Source organism: Athene cunicularia, assembly GCF_003259725.1.
Source record: "Athene cunicularia isolate RWA chromosome 4 unlocalized genomic scaffold, athCun1 chr4_part3, whole genome shotgun sequence".
In the NCBI taxonomy this organism is placed as follows: Eukaryota; Metazoa; Chordata; class Aves; order Strigiformes; family Strigidae; genus Athene; species Athene cunicularia.
Genome location: NW_020799100.1, coordinates 20826511 through 20844793, shown reverse-complemented (window position 1 = coordinate 20844793; position 18283 = coordinate 20826511). Strand labels below are relative to the sequence as shown.

The window sequence follows — 18283 nt, the reverse complement described above, 5'->3', positions numbered from 1 at the left end:
AGGCCCCATGGGGCGCTGGGGTGGTGCTGGCCCAGCCCTCGCTGGTCACCCTGCGCGGCCCTTGCCAGCGGTGCGCTGGGGCTGGCTCCAGCCGGCGGGAAGTCGGGAATCTCGGGAGTGGGGACATCCCTTCAGCCGGGGACCGGGGGCTCGGATGAAGGAGGAGTAGGAAAATAACCGGTCTCCTGCTTTCTCCGATGCGGAACTTGAGGTAGAGAGAGCCGGGCTGAGAGGGTGGTTAAATTGTACGGCAGGGAGTAGAAGTAGTAGTTCTCTTGGGGTTGTTCTCCGTCCGCTTACAACTTCTGAAACACCTTCCCCTCCTTACTCGAGAGATGAAATACCAAGGTACTAATTTGGCGGTAAAGTGTAGTGGTGTTCTACATCACTAAAATGAGGATCTTAAAATCACTCAGTTACAAACCGACAGGGTCACGAGTATCAAAAATATCTTTAATTGTAGAGATAATACAGTGTCTTTAAGCAGGGAACGATGTGCCTGTCAAGAGCTAGGCTTTCTCTCAAACATTTAAACAGGCTTTCCAGTTTTCATAGTCACATTGGTGAATGGGTTGCTCTCACGTGTATCCTCATGTTTATTTTGGCAAAGCATTTAAAATCTGTATGTACCTGCAAAGAAAAAGATGGTGCAAATGAGGACAGCCAAGGGAATGAAAATGAAGTGTTTTTGCCTTAGTTTGTTATCAGACAAGTACCTGAAAAAAGAAACCGTGTTTGGCTTCGCTGTATGCCTGGGTGATCTTGAAGTAATATCGTTTAGTACATAAATTGGAATGTTTCAGTACCTTTAGTGAAATGATGTAACGTAACTTGTGTTCTTTATTATTTACTATGAAAAATTAATAGACTTTTATTCTTTGTTAAGTTTTCACTCTCCGTGGGTTACCATCCGACAGACAAAGATTATAAACAAATCTGTGGAGTATCAGTAAGTTGAGTTTGAAGTGGAATGATACTTTGTTCCACTTGTGTGTGGGTTTTTTGCAGCTGTCATTACAGATTTGTAAACACATATCCAGATTAAAATACTGGATTTGGCCTGGAAACTTCTGACAATTTTCATGTTTTATGTAGCTTCTGGGAAAAATAAAACAATCTGAGACAGTTTTCTGTTCTACCTCAAGGTATCTAAGTGGTAGCAGAAAACCATAAACTTGTGCTTCTTACTCCTGGACTAACAGCTCTCCAATGAAAATGTAACATCCAGCAGCTGCTAAAATGTTAATCTTATTTTAATCTGGCTAGTAGATTCTGATTTTATGATATAGAAGGTACATATATTTTTATATATGTATTTTTACATATATATACATGCATCAGGATTTTGCATATACTCCTTTGATTACCTGTTTTGATTTTGAGGCTTGTTCCTACCTTCAGGGCAAGTTTCCTTATTTGTCCTCCAATTCTTGAAGCAAGGATACAGAATTTGCAGTTTCAGTGAGAAACAATACTTAACGTCTTGGAGATTAGCATAAATTAAATATATGGTTTTATTAAGCTTTAGTTTGTGTTCTGCATCTTTTTTATTGAAGACAGCGAATTCTTTTTGTTGACGTAGTTTTAAATTTTTTTAGTAGAATCTGTATTTCTGATCTTTGATAAGATTCTAACACTTTGAAGTAGATTGTTTGAAATGCAAACAAAGCCAGAACTATCCAGGTACATTTGACAGTTTTATTACTATATTTTGATTAGTTTTACTCTAGCTCTACTATTAAGAGACATATCTGTAACAATTTTCTGCTAGAGAGCGTATAATAAATTTCTTCAGCAAATGGTTGCTATTCAGTCTTCTCATCAAAAAGAATGCCATGTCTGTTAGGCTGCACTTTTTAGTGCTTTGGAATAACCAGTGTGCTTTTTATGTCTGGGGAAAAAAACCAACCTGCTGGTACTATGTGTTGCAGGGTGATGGCAGTGTCAGGAGCGTGGCACTGGTATTACTGGAAATCTTCTGACTCTTGCCATTGACCTTCCCCCCTGCCTCCATCCAGAGCATTAAGGCTGGTTGTTTCTAATATCTGCAGTTCTGGTGATGTTTAGATCTATGTTCATACTGAATTAATCTCCAGAAGATGTCATCTGGGCTTGTGGCTTTTGTAACTGCTGGCATTTAGATCTGCCGCCATTAGGGACTGGGTGATTTTCTTTTGTTGGTCTCATAGGGCTTAGGTCAGAGCATTAATTCATATAAAAGAAGAACTAGTAGTAAAATGGAGAGCAGATGTTGAACTATTAAAGTAAAAAAAAAAATAAAAATTCCTGAATTTATTAAAGAGAACATTGGTTTGAATCACTTACTGACTGATGTTCTGGAGCCATTCTACTGGCTGACCATGTAATTCCAGAATTTTTTACAGCTTGAGCTTCTTGAAGGGTTTTTTTTCTGTACTTCTTTCCAAGGCTTTGATACAACTACATGATCCTGGCATTTCTTAGTTCTCAATAACTTCTTTTAAAAGATTCCATGAGTAAAATATCTATTAATTGCTTTAGCTAAACAGTAGCTGATTTTATCTGATTTTCCTTGTTTAATTCATATTCTTTGAAGTAATTTTAATAAAATAATAAGAAACAACTTAGCTAATTGAGGTTTTTTAATACACCTAGTCATTAGATAAAGGAATAGGATAGACAGCTCAAAGTAGTGAACCTTCTTATGTAGTCAAGGTGACGTTGCTTTTCTTTCACCTCAGTTCTTTGTGATCTCAATAGAAAAGAGTGAAGCCTTGGAATAATTGTGCCAGTGTAAATGTTAGGTAGTACAGCTGTTCGCTTGGATTTTTAAACATTTATGCATTTGTCTTCAGGCATCCAAAAGTGAAGCAATTACTGTCAGTCAGGAACTGGACTACTTTCATCATTCCTGGTACAGCTTTCTCTTTTACATTTAGCACAAAGAACTTGTGAATTTCTAGAACAAATTAATCAAAATTGTTAAGTGAAGGATATAACTTTTTCATGGTTTCTCACTTCTAATTTAATTTTTCTTCTAGTATCTACTGAATATTGGGACGTTGTCTTGGTAGCATCGTGTACTGAAAGAGGCAATCTGAATTACGATATATTTTAAACCATTTACTTTAATGATGCTTTAAAAATACAGACTCTTTGAGGGTGCGTGTCCCTTTATCAATAATCTTCTGTAGATCAGACTGGCATTTTGCTCTAAGCAGCATTACCAGAAAGACAGTTACTGTGTTAATTGGTTCATATTCTGATTATTGCCATCCTCTCTCACTTATTTTCTGTATCCTGGGGCTGTTCAGTGCTGGGCGAGCTGCTCTCCTGTGCTGGGTGGGCACAGTGGACTTGACAGAGCTTCCAGGTGACTTTTTCTGCTGAAGTGGTCATGTTAGGCATCGAAAGAAAAAATGACAAGTACTCCTCAGTATAGCAGTTGTAACCAGAGTTGTACTAAGTGTGTTAAATCATCGATGTTTAACATTAATCAGCGTTGTATGTTAAACCTGTTGTCAACATGTGACTAACTGAATTTTTGCACGGTGCTGGTCAGTATACATGTATCAGCATGGCTGTATTTTCATATATGTAGGACTTTTCTCTCTAGATTTCTGGAAGTGCTGTCACCGTCATCTTCCTTCTGACCGTGTCCATGCTTGCCAGCATAGCTATGTCAACATGGGAAAAACACAGGTTTTTAGTAACGTGATTTTTGGTATTCCCCCCACCCTCACCCCTCCAAATCTAGACGTGTTGTTGGCTTAACTTGCAAAGTGTCTGCTCCCATGCCTGGGTGTGTGTGGGGTGTGTGTGGGGTGTGTGTAAACCCTCCCTGCCCGGGCGAGGAAATGGGCAGTGGCTATCACAAGTCCTGGCTGAGTGGCTGCCTGCCTCTGTGGGAGGAGGAGCTCGCTCAGCCTCTGCCTTCATCTTCATCCTGTCCCTGTCCCCCCTGGCTGTCACCTCGATGTGGTGGCCGTTCAGAGCCCCCAGGCCTGTTATGCTTCATCTGCAAAGGTGAAGTGTTTTGCTCTGTCACTAGTGTAAATTAAGAGAATAGTTCATGCTGGTCAACATGGGTGCGTTTGCAGAGTGGCCTTGCCAGCTGAGATTTGCCAGCCCGGCTGTGCTGGAGCTGTGGGGGATTTTGACGCTTCCAGGTGATGTAACTGTTAAAAAAATTCATAATGTCAACCTGGCGTGAAGAGAAAAAGTGGTGGGGTTCTGTCTGCCCCTAGCCAGGTTTTAGGGTGGTGCTATAGTTATGCTGACAAGAAGGGTTTGTGCTTCAGGCTGAGGGAAGGGGCACACCAGCTCTGTATAAGAGCGGGAATACTGTGTATTAATAAAGACCATCAGCATAAAGAAAACTTAAGTAACCCCCCCCTTAGTCCCCATGCCAGAAAATGCAACTGAAGAATAATTTTTAGTAAGATACATTAGAGCTTTCAGCTCTGACATTGCCTGCTTGCCCCTTCTTTCCTAACAGTCCTCATCATTGCAGCGTCCTTTGTCTCCTCCACTCTCCCACAGCTTTGTGTTTCACCATGATTGTGTGATCCTGAAGTTTTGCTATGATGATCGCACAGTTACTTTAGAAGTGGTGGTGTTTTGCTGTCTTGAGTAGTTTAATCTGCATGTGATCGATGTCTGGTGAACCTGAGTTAATTCAGGATGGTGCTTTTGCGTTTCTTCACGTTTGTTGTGTTTTCATCACTATAACTAAACGCTGTGGAGTAAACCCCACTCCTTTGAAAGATGAGATAACAATGAGGATATAGTAGAGTTTTATACTAGGGATTTAAGGTATTTCCCAAAATCAAGTTGGTTTTTTTCCCTTCTTTTCTGTTTTCCTGGTACTCTACCACCATCAGCTCTAGGCAGATCCTGGGAACGTTTTTCATACTTGTTTTCACATTTTTCAAGTTTCAGAAATGCTTCAGGTAAAGAACAGAACAGAAAAGTCTTCACATGTATAAGCAACCGTAATCTACCGAAGTGGCAGATGCTTCAACATATTGTGGCAAGTTTTTAAAAATATGGTATGCCAGTGTACTTAATGCCAGCTCTGGCTGGCATCTTAAGGCAGTCATTTAAAAAATATTCATGTGAAGATGTATTTGAGTTTAAGCTTTGTGCAATATACGATGCTTCTTCCCACGTTAATGTTCTAAGTAGACATCAAACACTCATGACCAAACCTATATTTCTGTAATTTGCATTGTGATATCCATGATTCAAAAGGTTAAGCAGGTGGTTCTTAATTCCAGTTATTGCTGTGTATTTTCATTTATTGTTGACACGCAGTTATTCCAAACAGACGGTAGTTGAACCGTTCTGTGAATGGGGAAGGAGATGAGATTTTGTCTGACATCATGGAGAATTCCTGTAGATAAAGTTGAGGTGATTTTTTCTGAAACAAGAGTCATTCATTGACTTGGAGTACCTGTGTGTTGAATAGATTAGAACTTAATTTACCTTAAGGGATGCTGGAAGCATCAACAATGCTTGGAACACAAAATTCTTCTGGTATTTTAGACATAACTTTGTTGTCAGTGATCTCTAGCTTTTTCTTTATCATTGTAATTTGCAAAAAATCTTTGTAGAAGAGGTTCCTAAAAGGCATACTGTTTTTAAAAGGTTTTAAAAGTGACCTGTTTAATCCCATATTTGCTCAAGCACAACACAGTAGTAAAATCCAGACTTTACTGAAGTGAATTTGTTATTTCTGCATTAAGACTCCCTTTTTTCATCTGTCTGTCACAGGTGGCAAAGCTGGCAGCTGTTTCTTCTGGTCTGCCATTTGCATGTATTACTGTATATGCGGCAACAGAACAGGAATCAAAAGGTCAGCTGGTGAAGCCAAATCAGGTAAGAATCTTACTGTTTGTTAGTCTTTAAAATAATACTAGAACCTGCAGAATACCACCTCTTTCCATTGAATTATGTCACCCAGTAAATAAAATACATAGCTCAGTAGGATGTGATAATAACAATTACCTTCTAACTGACCACTACAGCACAAAGAGAACATGAAGTGTTACAATAGTTTTATCTCATTTTCATTACTACATTATTTTCAGACTGAAGCTAGAAAAGGTTAGAGTATAATACTGATATTATGTTGTACAATTTCTAGTAATACATGCATGCATCTTCCAGCTATCCTTGCTCATGCTTTCTCTGAATAAAAGCTATTTTTATCAGTCAGTAGTTCTGCTTCTTAGAACCTAGACAATACTTGCAGTTTTCTCAAGAATTAACCTGTAGCCACGCTTGTGTAAAGTAAGGTTGTAAATATAAAAGAGCATAACTTGATACAGAGGTTTTGTTCGTGGTAATGGGAACACTAAGGATTTGCAGTCTTGCAAAACACCTGTCAGTGTAAACACTAATCAGTACACGAAACTGTGTCCCTGTGGTACTGTTATGCTTTTCTTTCCAGCTTCCAATTTACTGTCCACCGCCTCTGAGATTGAAATACATTGAAGAACAGCCTGGTTACTTGCAGAGGCAATTTTCTTCAGTAAGACAGACAACAGGCCGCTATATTGGGTGGTTCAAGGTAAGAAATACCTGCATCCAAAGTTTTCTACAATTCCTGACAGCACTTAACTGAAGCATTGAAAAACTTGCATACTTCACCCTGAAGATTTTTTCAGTTCCTTGTATTAGCATGCACCTACAATTTAAGATGCAAAAATGAACCCTTCTCTCCTTTTTCTCTTACCATGCTTGTAACAGGGAACCTGTGCATTCTCCCCCTTTTCCAAATCATAAAGCAGTGAGATCAGAGAGGTCTGTTTCAGTTAGTGCTAAACTAGACCTAGGCCAACCCACAGTGTCAGGTTCAGAAATCTCTCTTGGTTAAATTCTACAGCAACAGGAGTCACGTAGGTAAATTCTTGCTAGCAGAACTTGATAGCATTTAGGAGTCTGAAATTCCATGGAGGGAGAGTGAGCCGCATCTAAAGGAGGGTTGAAAAGACCTGATTTAGGTACTTTAGGAAAGGCAAACTGAGTGCATCCAGTACAGCTGTGAAAGCAGGCTATTATTAACTAGTCATCAAAAATACCTCCCCACTGTTATTGAATATTCCAGACATAGATGAAAATGTGATGCCTGTCACCATTCTCTTAACTGCTGGTAAACCACAACTCTTTACCCTGGCTGTTGTTGATATAAGAAATTTCATGCTGTTGTTTTTCTCTTACAAACAAAATAGATGCTATTATTTGAAAAAGGCAAGGAAATCAAAATGTCTTCCTGTATTTTGTGTAAATTTTTATTCCATTGGTCTGTGAAAAATTTGTCAGTGACTGTATAACTGAAATAATTTAGGTATAAATCTGTATCCAACTTTTCCATGCCCTTGGTCATCAAGTGGGTGTTTCAGAGATTGACTAGCAGTGACCTCTGGTGGTACAAATTCGGTGTTACTGCAAACAAATGAAATAACTCGAGATCATGTTCTTTTTCATTAATCTTCTAAAAAATGAGTATTTACTCAATTTGATTAGCATTCTGAGGACAATGATACTAATAATAGGCTAATAGAAGGGGATTTTTTCTGGATAAAGAAAAACTTGTAATTAAATAAATTGAGCAGTTTGAAGGCAGTGATGCAAACTAGTTGAGCACACATCTTAGATCAAGTTAGTGTTGCTTGTCTTCAGCGAAACTGAGCACTTTTTACAAAGTCAGTTTTAATGGGTACGTCTCTCTAGGGAAGAGGAGATTGTATTTTATAATTGAATTTCCTTATGTTATACCGTTGGCATCCAGATGTTTTGCCTCCCTACAGTTTTGTTCCCGAGATGTCAATTTTGAAAGTGTTCTTGCTATATTAAAGAGATTTTTTTTGAAATTAAATATGGATAGAAGTTTTAAAAATACAAATACGGTATTCAAAAATGGTATAGATCTCAACACTGCCTCTGTAGAAGTTCACTGATCTGGGTTTTTTTGTTACATAATATTTGTCTCATTGTTCTGAGCAGTATGTATCAGTTGAGTAGTTTTGTACTGAAAACATCTACTTTTACAAAGATTTTACATTTATTTTGGTTTTTTTTTTAGGATGCTTTTGTCTTTGTTAAAAATGGAATAGTGGATTCAATTCAGTTTGGAAAAGGTAGGCACATCACATATTTTTGAACTGAGCATTTTCTGTTGTTTCCCCTTGTCACAGACAGATGGTTGAAACAGCAAATTCTGGTTACAGGGGAGAGGAGAAGGACAGGGTGGAAGGGAGGGTACTGGAAAACTTTCTGCAAGTGTGAAGGGAAAAATCTGGGATGACTTTTAATTCAGTGTGGCTTTTCCTAGCTTTCCTCAACTGGGAGGAATGACCAGTTAAATAGTATTTCTTTTTCCTTTGATCTTAATTTTAAAATAACAGTATCCTGGAATCATTGGAACTGGAAGGTCTATAGATTCATAGAGCTTTCTGTAGAGACACCTCTATAGTCTAGTCCAGTCACCTGCTTAAAGCAGGGCCAAAGCAGGTTGCTTACATCTCTGTCCAGTCAGGTCTTGAACATCTCCAGGGGTGGAAATTCCACAGCCTCCCTTAATTATAAAACAGGCTTCTTAATTCCACCACAAGTTACAAGTAGTATTCGCATTCAAGTTCAGTATCAGAAACTATAGTTAAAAGTTATTTTCCATAAAATAGTATATTTGGAGATTCTGAAATATGTATTGTATTATTGAATTTATATTAACTCAAAGTAAAATCCAAACCTAAAACTCTCCTTTTCCTTTATTAAGGACTAACATTTTACAAGACATAAAAAAGTATCTAAGGGGAACAACTGTTAGCTTTGCTGCTGTGTTTTGAGACAGACTGCAGACTGTGCACCTGGAAAATAAGGCAGCTTCATTCATTAACAAAAAATCTAGTCTTGGACTGTTTTCAGTTTGGGATATTTATAATTTTACTTCCATCTTTGTTTTATTTCCCACTTAAGAAATAAAAAGATTAATATTGAATTGCTATGCTGCTTTTCTTTTATTTTTTATTTTGTTTAATTTTAAGATGCTTATGTTTACCTGAAGAATCCACCACCAGAATTTCTTCCCAAAGTTGGTGTAATTACAGTATCAGGCCTAGCTGGCATAGTGCTGGCAAGAAAAGGTAGGGTGTTTGGCTTACTTTTTGTTATTGGTGTGTTGAATATGTAGTAATTTTAATGGTCAAAAGATTTTTTTGAAACATGGGCAAAAACCTGTGTAACTAGTATTACAAAAAAAAAAAAAATCCTTCCTGATAAATTGAAGGGATATTATTAAATATTTCTTTTAGAAGCTGGCAAAGACCACACAGAGCAGGATTGTTTCAACAGAAATTCAGAGTAGGACACTTGTTTTGAGTCTGTTCATTGTTGGTTTTCAAAAGCTGTGTATATGGGAGGAAATTAAAGACAAATGAACCGCTAAGGTTACTGAATATAGTGAAAACTAAGGGAACTTAGAAGAAAGAAGCTAAAGAGTGTTGGCATTTGTCAAACAGGTACAAGAGAATACACAGCGGAAGGGAGGGTTTTGGCAGCTTCGAAGCCAAAAGGGTAATTGAATAGATACAGCCACCTCTCCTTTCAAGAGAAATATTGGAGGACTAATACTTAACCTGCCAGGAAATATTGTTCACAAAATGTTAATCTGTACCACCTGAGTGTGTGTCTGTCTGAATATTTCCGAAGTAAAGAGGTTAATCAGAATACTGACAAATTAGAAAAAGAGTTATCTTGTATCCCTGTTACTTTTTGGTGGACAGATTTTTTTTTAAAAAAAAAAAGAAAAAAAGGCTTGGGCTTGAGAATCTTTCATCAGGGCTCCTTGTCAACAAACAGGAACCTGGGCCTGGCCCAGCTGTTCTTGCGTTTGAACAAAGAGGCCCCAGTTTCCAGGCTCCTGGCTGCTCCAGGGGCTGCAGTCTGTGTCCTCCAGAGAGTGTGTGTGGAGCTGGTGAAGAACCACAGCAGCTCCTGGATGACACAGACGTTCTCATTTTTCACAACATGGGAAAATCTAATGTGGGATTATTTCTGTTCAGAATATCAGTATCTCCTGCAAATGTAATTGCACTAAACTATAATCACATCCTGTATTCTCTTCTCCAGCCCTAATGGGGATAAGTTTGATGTAAGCAACGGTTAAAAAGTTGTTCTTAACTGATATAACTGCTTAGCTTTACATTTCATTAGTGTCTAATTATTTGAAATATTTGGCTTTATACAGATTCTAGATTTAAGAAAATTGCTTATCCCTTGGGACTTACTGCTTTAGGAGTTTCTGTTTGTTACCCAGCTCAGTCAGTGGTGATTGCCAAGGTAAGTTTACTTGTATTTGAATATTGGATTAACAGTGAATTTAGTCATAGCAATCCCATTTCACTTGAATGAAGCATCATGGGACTAGGACTCAGAATTCACATACATCTTCATTAAAACATAGAAGGCATCACAGGGGTGATGAAATAACTGAATATACAAATGCAGCCTCTCAACTTTTAATCTTAATTTCTCAAGTAAATAAAGATTATCTTGTTGAAATAAAAGTAAATAAAAAATAAAGCCTTATTAAACTTGATAGATAGGCAATTTGAGATACTGTACAATTGCATTTCCTGTTAGAATTCCTTGGTTTTTAATTACTGTCATCTTGTTGTCTACTTGAATAGAACATATCTTAGCTGTTCATGTAGAAAAGCAGAATTATACTTAATATTTTGTGTGCAAGAATTATTTTCATATAGTACTTATCTACACACAAAGTGAATTGAAAAGCAGGATGTAAAGTCTATATATCTCTTTCTCCTCTATAGTTTTCCAGTGTTTCCCTATTTAGAAAGGCACATGCTGCTTCATAAGGATTCTTCGTAGTTCCTTGATGAACTTTGTATATATAGTTTCAAAACTGCACTTCTGATGAGATAGGAAAATTTAGTTTAGCAAGTTTTGTCTGGTTCTAGGACTTGCCAGTCTTTTAGTTAAATGATCAGATTTGACAGAAAACTTTGCGCTGACATTGCCAAAACACTGTTTGCTGATCAGGTTTCATTTTCATTTTTGAGTAGGGGGTTATAGCCTGTGAATGCTGCCTGTGGATTTCTAGTACCTATGTAAACATTATTTCAGGTTTGCTTGATGTAAGAGAAATATGCACTAAATCTTGAAAAGTAGATGATTAAAATGTCTTAGTATGAGGTCAAGCATGTTCTCATGCAAATAAGATGCATTTCATTTGAATGGTCTGTGTATCTTAGTATTTTTAAAGCTGTTGTTAAGTTACATTTTTTCTAAAAAAATAGGTAACAGGGAGAAAGTTATTTTCTGCAAGCCGTCAAACCTATGAAGCTGTGCGATCACTATGGGCAAAAAAGGAAGATGTCACTAAGGTAGGCTTTCCTGTAACCCATAAATTCAAAGGGAGAGAAAAAAAAGTAAATTAGAAGGTCATGTACTATTCTGCTGATACTGTTGAAGATTACTAATTGATCAAGTGGAGCACAAAGCCCCCTCTGATATTTTTGTAACTTCAGTGATTAATTGATGTCATATTTGTTACCTTTCAGACCAGGAGATACTGAGACCCCCTATGTAGTCCCACAATATGTGCAAGATGCACAAGAGAATACTGAGTTTCTCTTCTAACTCATTTTTCATCTTGACACAATAATCCATTCTGATTCAAGCTTTGGTCCTGAGCAGACCATTGAATTTAAGATAGACACACAGAATTACAGTAGGTATGACTAGCTTGTTCTTATGTAGGAATCCCTTATATTTAATCCTTCCAGGTAGTCTGTTTTAATTCCCCTGTGATATAAATTGTCCATGTCTGATTTTATTTTTTTTCTTGTCTGTCCTCACTGCAGCCATAGTGACTAAATGGTCAGTAACCTCTTTATATTGACCTATTATGTATACAAAATTGATCACAGTTTTTGACATTATCTTCTCCCTAGTATAACCTTTCCTTATAGAGCAGCCTTTCTAACTCGTATATAGTTCTTATTCTTCTCTGAGCTTTCTCTAGTTTCTCTCTTCTTTTTAAGGGGTGTTTGTGTGTGTTTGGTTTTTTTAAGTGAAGTGGTCAAAAAAGGACATAGTAAACCAGGTGAGGCCTTGCCAGCACTAAGTAAAGGGAAATACTAACCTCACAGAAATTACGTACAGAATTTGGGTTACTACATCCCAGAATTAAACACTTTTTTTTTCCTGCAACCTGAAAGGGTTTTTCTCCAATGGAAATTCGTAAACCCTTAGCAAAAGTAGTACTCCCCTAGGTAAAATTTCAGTTTTACACAGTGATTTTTTTTCCTTTTTTTTTTTTAAAAAAAAGACAGTTTCTCGGTTGTATTAACATTTAGAAGTATTTTGCTTTAAATTTATGGTGTTCATTTGTATGCAATCCTCACCTTTTTATTTCCACTGAGGAGCACAAATGGAATTCTGAGCTTTGAAAATAAGATTCAGATAAATGTCATTAAACTGATAGCGAAACAAAAATTGATGCAGTATTTATAGAACAACTTTATTTTTTCCCCTGAGTGAAGCCTGTTCCCAAAACACTTTATTATTTTTCATTACTAGGGTGTTACTATGATTTATCTTTCCATCTTCTGTTAACTAACGTACTAAGTGTCCTGTAAAAACTAAATGCAATTTCAGTTTTGTGTAAGACTATAGGTTCGTCGTCTGCAGATGAACAGTGACCTCCTTGTGAAGTACTTGGAGAGTCTCGGGTAAAAGCACAGTATCAGACTTAAGTATATGCTCACGACAAAGTAAATTGCCTTATATGTGAATTTGAGGTTATTGTATCTGAACTGTGGTGTTCTTTCATGCATTTTATTTTTTCCAGCTGTGTCCCTTGTGTGCAGCTGGCTTTAACGTTACTATCTGAGTATCATTGTATGATGTCATATCTGAAAATAATTTCATTCAAAAAATGAGCTTTCAGGTCTGAAATAATGTATTAAGCATATACCCTTGTGCATGTTTTTAATTAATGTTTGGTTCACAGGTGCAGCAAGAGTCAAAATCAGTTACAGAAGAAGATAAGAAAAAGAAACAAATTTCGAGTACAAAACCTGAGTCTGCTATTGAGTCAAGATCATTTAACAGAACAGAATCTTCTCCAGTAGAGTCTTGGAGTAATAAAGACCCAGTGCCTTCATCAGGTGAATTAAACATTTCAAGTGTAATCTCAGGGCAACTCACAAATCCAATTACTCAACTTAATTTTGTAGCTACCCTTGCTTTAAAACGGAGCAGGCTGTCATAGCGTATTATTCTCGAGAACGCGTTGTACACGCTGTCATTTAATATATGCTTCAGAGCCTCGAGGAGGTGATAATTTTCTCATCATGGACCCTGTCACAATATCAGAATTCTTATATATGTGTTGTCCTCTCTCAGTAATGTTTTCTTTCATTCCGTGTGGTGTGGACCATTGCCTGTATTGTTAGCAATGAGATATCATCAAGTACTTCTCTTAGAGACCTACTTTAAATTATCCTTCTGTTGTCAGAATACCGTAAGTGTAATTTAAAGGAATACTGCTGGATTTTTGTGACAACTGCTAATTTGAATTACTGTTCATTTCTCTGTCTGGGTTCTGTATCTCCAGATATTGGTAAAAGAGGAATGTATAATTGACAAATAGAGCATTGGATTTTATTTTGCTAGGTTTTTTGCAGTGGTGTTCTTTGTTCATCTTAAATGGTTGAGATAATCAACTAGATCATGTAACAGCATATTTATCATACAGATATTTTGATAGGCCAGTTACTAAGAGAAATAGTGGAATTACCTATTAAAGGAGAACTAAATTTGTTTTAAAACACTGTTAAACTTTTGTAGGAGCAGTTTCTGAATTTTACTCATCACTTAAACTTACTTCTTTACCAGAACTTTTTTTTTTCTTCTGAATGGCAAGCAGAATATATTTGGATGGAGTTTTAATTATTTTTATTTTCACTATAATATACACTCACATCTTTCTTTGCTTTGCACCTGTAGTTTTTTCTGATTTAGTTTGTGGAATGCTTTGATCTGCTTTTACATTTGCTTCAGGCCAGACTGTCTTTAATGGTTTTATGGATATAGATATCTTCTGTCTTTGCTTTCATGGATGGAATTAGTTCATGTCCCTAATACAGCCAAAAATGTCCATGCCCTGAATTAATCTGTGGAGTCAGAGACTTTATTTTCACTAGTCTAAATGGGGCAAAGCTTTTAGGAGACCGTAACAGCCTTTGTTAAAGCAGCTGATGTAGCTGGAGAAGCATCAGACTAGTAGTAGGAGGCACAGTCCTAGAAAACCTGCCTTTACACTCTCTTACATCCTCTGGAATGACAGTATCATAAAATATGTCAGTCTTCATGCAGGATGAGTGTGAGGGCTCAGTGTTTCAGTAAACTTAGTTCATTGCTTTTGCAAGTCAGGAAGTGAAACTAGGTAAGAGTGTTTGTCTTCGTTTGGAATTCTTACCATCTGGTACCAGCTTCAGGGAAGATACTGATCAGGTGGGTTTGGGACACAGCTGTGCTCCTGGGAGTAGTGGGCGAAGAAAGACTGGATTTTTTTCCAAACTTTCCCTTCCTTTCCATGTGTAGGGCAAAGCATCACTATTTCTTCTCTCACCCTGTTGTGTTCAGGAAGTAGTATTAAGCTGTAAAGAGTAGGAAGAAGACCTGCTGTATGCTCATAACTACAACATGCCTTCGTTGTCCTGTATCACTTCCATAGTTTTAACTAGGACATACATATTTTGATCTTTTGTGTTTGGTAAATACAGTAATTTTTAAAATGTGTCATGGCTCAAAGTAATATATATATGGCTCAAAAATATATATATTTAATATATATTTTAAAAAATTAATTTCTTTAATATCTCTTAACAGGAACAGTGAAGACACCAAAATTTAAGCCTGATCCAAAACTTGTGGACCATGGTCAGTCCAGCCCGGAAGATGTGGATATGTACAGTACCAGAAGCTAAGACAAATCTGCTTACAAATCTTTGCAAAGTTTCACAAATAAGGGGGAGGGAAGAAGGGAAGGAGTAACTCTTACAATGCATACTCTGTGAGGTATAATTACATCAGGTATTTTCTTATATCCCAGTTTGTATTATTGACTTAGGTGATTCTGTCTAGTGACTGTTTTGTTTCTCACTACTTACAAGCAGTGAGAATTCACTCATTGTCATTAGCGAGACACTGAGAAAATGAGATTTGTCAGTGTCTTCTCACAATGAGGTTTCTCTGTGCCGAGCTTGTTAATAAATGTCACTTCACAAAGGATATTTGAAAATGTAAATGTATGTCTATACTTAGGCTTAGCTGTTCATTGATCTGAAAGAAGAATGTGATGGTGGGGTTTGCAGAGGCTGCTTTTTTTTTCTTTCAGCTCTGGAATGAAGTGCAGCTTCTTATTGGTCTGAGTATCCTTAAAAAGTCAGTTGTTCTACAAATAGCATTAACTTTAATGCTTGTATAAACAAGGCACTTTTTTTTCATTGCAAAGTCATGTGTTGTTGCTTGCCTCTTTCACAAAGGTGAACGGAAATGAATTCTTATCCTGCATGCTTCTTATGTATTTAAATGTCACTTAAGTTGGAAGGAAAAACACAATTCATTTCTGAAACATCCCTTATAGACTATGCATTAGTTTTCACTTTCTTCTAATACTGTGAAGAACTGTATGCAAATTGGTTAATCCAAGAAACTGATACTGTTTGAATTTATATAGAATGCATTAGCAATGTTTAGGAAGTTGGAAACCTGTAATATTTGAGGTTTAAAGCGCTGACAAGTAATAGACAGAGGTAATAGGCAGCCAACTTTTTTTTCCAGTAAGTTTGTATGCAGTACCCAATGATCTTGGGAAGATTTCTGTGAAATCCTGTCTTTTTCCATAAGAATGAAATTAGAAAGATTAAGTTTTCTAGGATGAAACTTTTGAACACCACCTTTATCATTGTATATGTCACTCTACTTCTGTTCATCCTCCATTCCTCTTCAAAACACTCTTGGAAGGGCTGGAGTAGATCTGTTGGTCTTCCTTGAACAAAGTACAACTCGTTATCAGTACACAGTGGTGATCAGCCTGCTGCCTAGAGGTGATCTCATCTGTAGCTGCTGTGGCACTCCCCTAACACATAAACTGCAAAAGGACACTGTGCTGGTACATTGTCCTTGATGTCTGTTATCTTTCAATTAATGAAAAAATGTGCTTTGTTGTAAAGTTGATGAGGGGAAGGAATAACAAGCTATACAAACAGGTAGTTTGGCTGGAAGACTTTGACCTGAAAAGAAATGCTGCTTCATATCAGTGTATTCCCAGCAGTGAAGGGATATCTGCTCCTGTTTTCGAGAAGAAGAGATTCTGCAACCTGATTCCTTATTCTAAAGGCTGCTAATGCAAAGGCAAATGACTGGTGAAATACGGGCAAACAGAATTCCTGGTGTCACCGTGGGACTAGCAGAAGTTGTGAGGGGATAGTGCACAGTAGAGTGTGCACAAGGCACAAATGGTGAATGAGCGTAAGAGTAAGTAAGGCTTTTATGATGGTTCAGAAACAGATGAGTATTGATATTTTGGAATCCAAATTTCAGGCACAGTGTTGGACTTTGTTACACAGAGTCCAACGAAGAGTTAGTAAGTGTGAAGTTTAAAGAAGAAGAATTCTGTTAAACTTGCTTGAGACACCTGACTTAGAATTTAATGTGTTTTATTTCTTAAGGCCCAGGAAACTGTCAGAATTCAGGCAGCAATCAGAGGATATTAAATCAATCTTCACAGAGCTCCTGGACAAGACACATTTAGTGTTCCATCACAGGGAGAGGAGTAGAAAAATTAGATGGCTGGGCTTCGTGTACCATTTCCAGGGAAACGGATGAAGACATAAGGCAGGAAGTGAAAATGGTGAAGAAATGATAATTTTGAAGTGCAAGACTGGATGGCAGACATTGTATTATTATCTGTCTCCCTTTGATCAGATTCTGGATAAAAAGCATAAAGGAAAAGCCATCTGCTCTACTCCTAGATTCTATTTAAATTCTAACTTAGGTCCTTTGAGCGATACGCTACTGCAGCAAGTCAACAAGAAAGGTAAGGTGATGCAGGTTTGCATGGATTTTGTAGGGTTTTACCGTAGTGATGTTTTTTGGTACGTAATGGAAAACTATGCACAGGAATTAGTTTTCTGGGAGCAGGAAGAGAAGCTGCCTTGGGTAGCTGTTAAGGGACAAGCATGTCTGCACTTCCCAGGCAAGAGCAGGCCTGAAAATGGACCTGCAGTGCCAAAAGCTGTTTGGGTCCTTACCATACTTTAAGGTCATTAGCACTGAAATCTCATGACAGAACTGAAAGCGTCTGATCTGCAGATCGCTGGTGGTTGGGCAGTCAAGTATTAGATGTTTCATGCAGTTTGTGTTTCAACCTTCGATCTTACAAGAAGTTCATGCTGTAAAATGGACAGGATTTGCAAAGCTGTCCTTAGGCTGTATTTCAGTCTCAGATTCCTCTTTAGGGCAAAATTGTAATAGAACTATACCTGAGAGTTAAATCATCATTCCGAAGTCTTAGATATGTTTTCTGGGACATAACTTAAAATTTGATGAATGAACAGTATGAGGAATGCAGCTCTAGAGCTCATAAAATGCTATCCCTGTGCTGTGTCATTTCTTCTTGGTGGACAAGAGGAGTGAGCCAGCACAGGTTTATTCCAGTCCAGGGTTTGCCTCATGATGACACTTTTTAGTTTAGTTTTGGGGTCAGTTGAGATTTCTCATTCTTCCCTACAAGACATGGTAATTTTTTGCGTGTTTGTTTTCAGTCAATTTTGTTTAATATCCCCACACAGTTGAATGCTGGAACTAAAATTTGGGACTAAAATTAGAGGCTTCTGTTTTGGCACTGAAACAGATACAGCTAAAGACAACTGTTTCCCTGTCTGCAGCCAAAGAAAATGAGACAAAAGTAGTATGAAAAGTTTTGTAACCTGTCTGGGTGTGTTCTCTGCTTTCAGAAAGACCATAATCAATCTCTCAGCTGGTATTTGCCTGCCCAAGAGCATAGATTTATTAACAGTGGGACGGGATTTTTTAGTAAAACCTGGAATATGATACAATAGTTCTTTGTGAACATAAACTTCTATTAGTCAGTCATTGTCTTGTCCACCCATGTGAGATACACGATAAGAGAAATTGCTAGAGGTACCAAAAAAGATGGAGAGAAGTTTGGAATGTATTTGCTGAAATGAAGGCACCCAAATCA

At 37.4% G+C, this 18283-nt stretch overlaps 1 protein-coding gene across 1 annotated transcript; it reads left to right on the top strand.

Moving 5' to 3' along the window:
• Window positions 1–4634: 4634 nt before the first annotated feature.
• Window positions 4635–15300, top strand: APOOL (apolipoprotein O like). The gene is made up of 9 exons (XM_026848819.1): window positions 4635–4685; window positions 5755–5859; window positions 6434–6553; window positions 8069–8123; window positions 9030–9128; window positions 10232–10323; window positions 11304–11390; window positions 13022–13178; window positions 14905–15300. Exons 1-9 carry the CDS (start codon window positions 4635–4637, stop codon window positions 15000–15002), a joined length of 864 nt encoding a protein of 287 aa, XP_026704620.1. The 3' UTR covers window positions 15003–15300.
• The last annotated feature ends 2983 nt before the right edge of the window (window positions 15301–18283 follow it).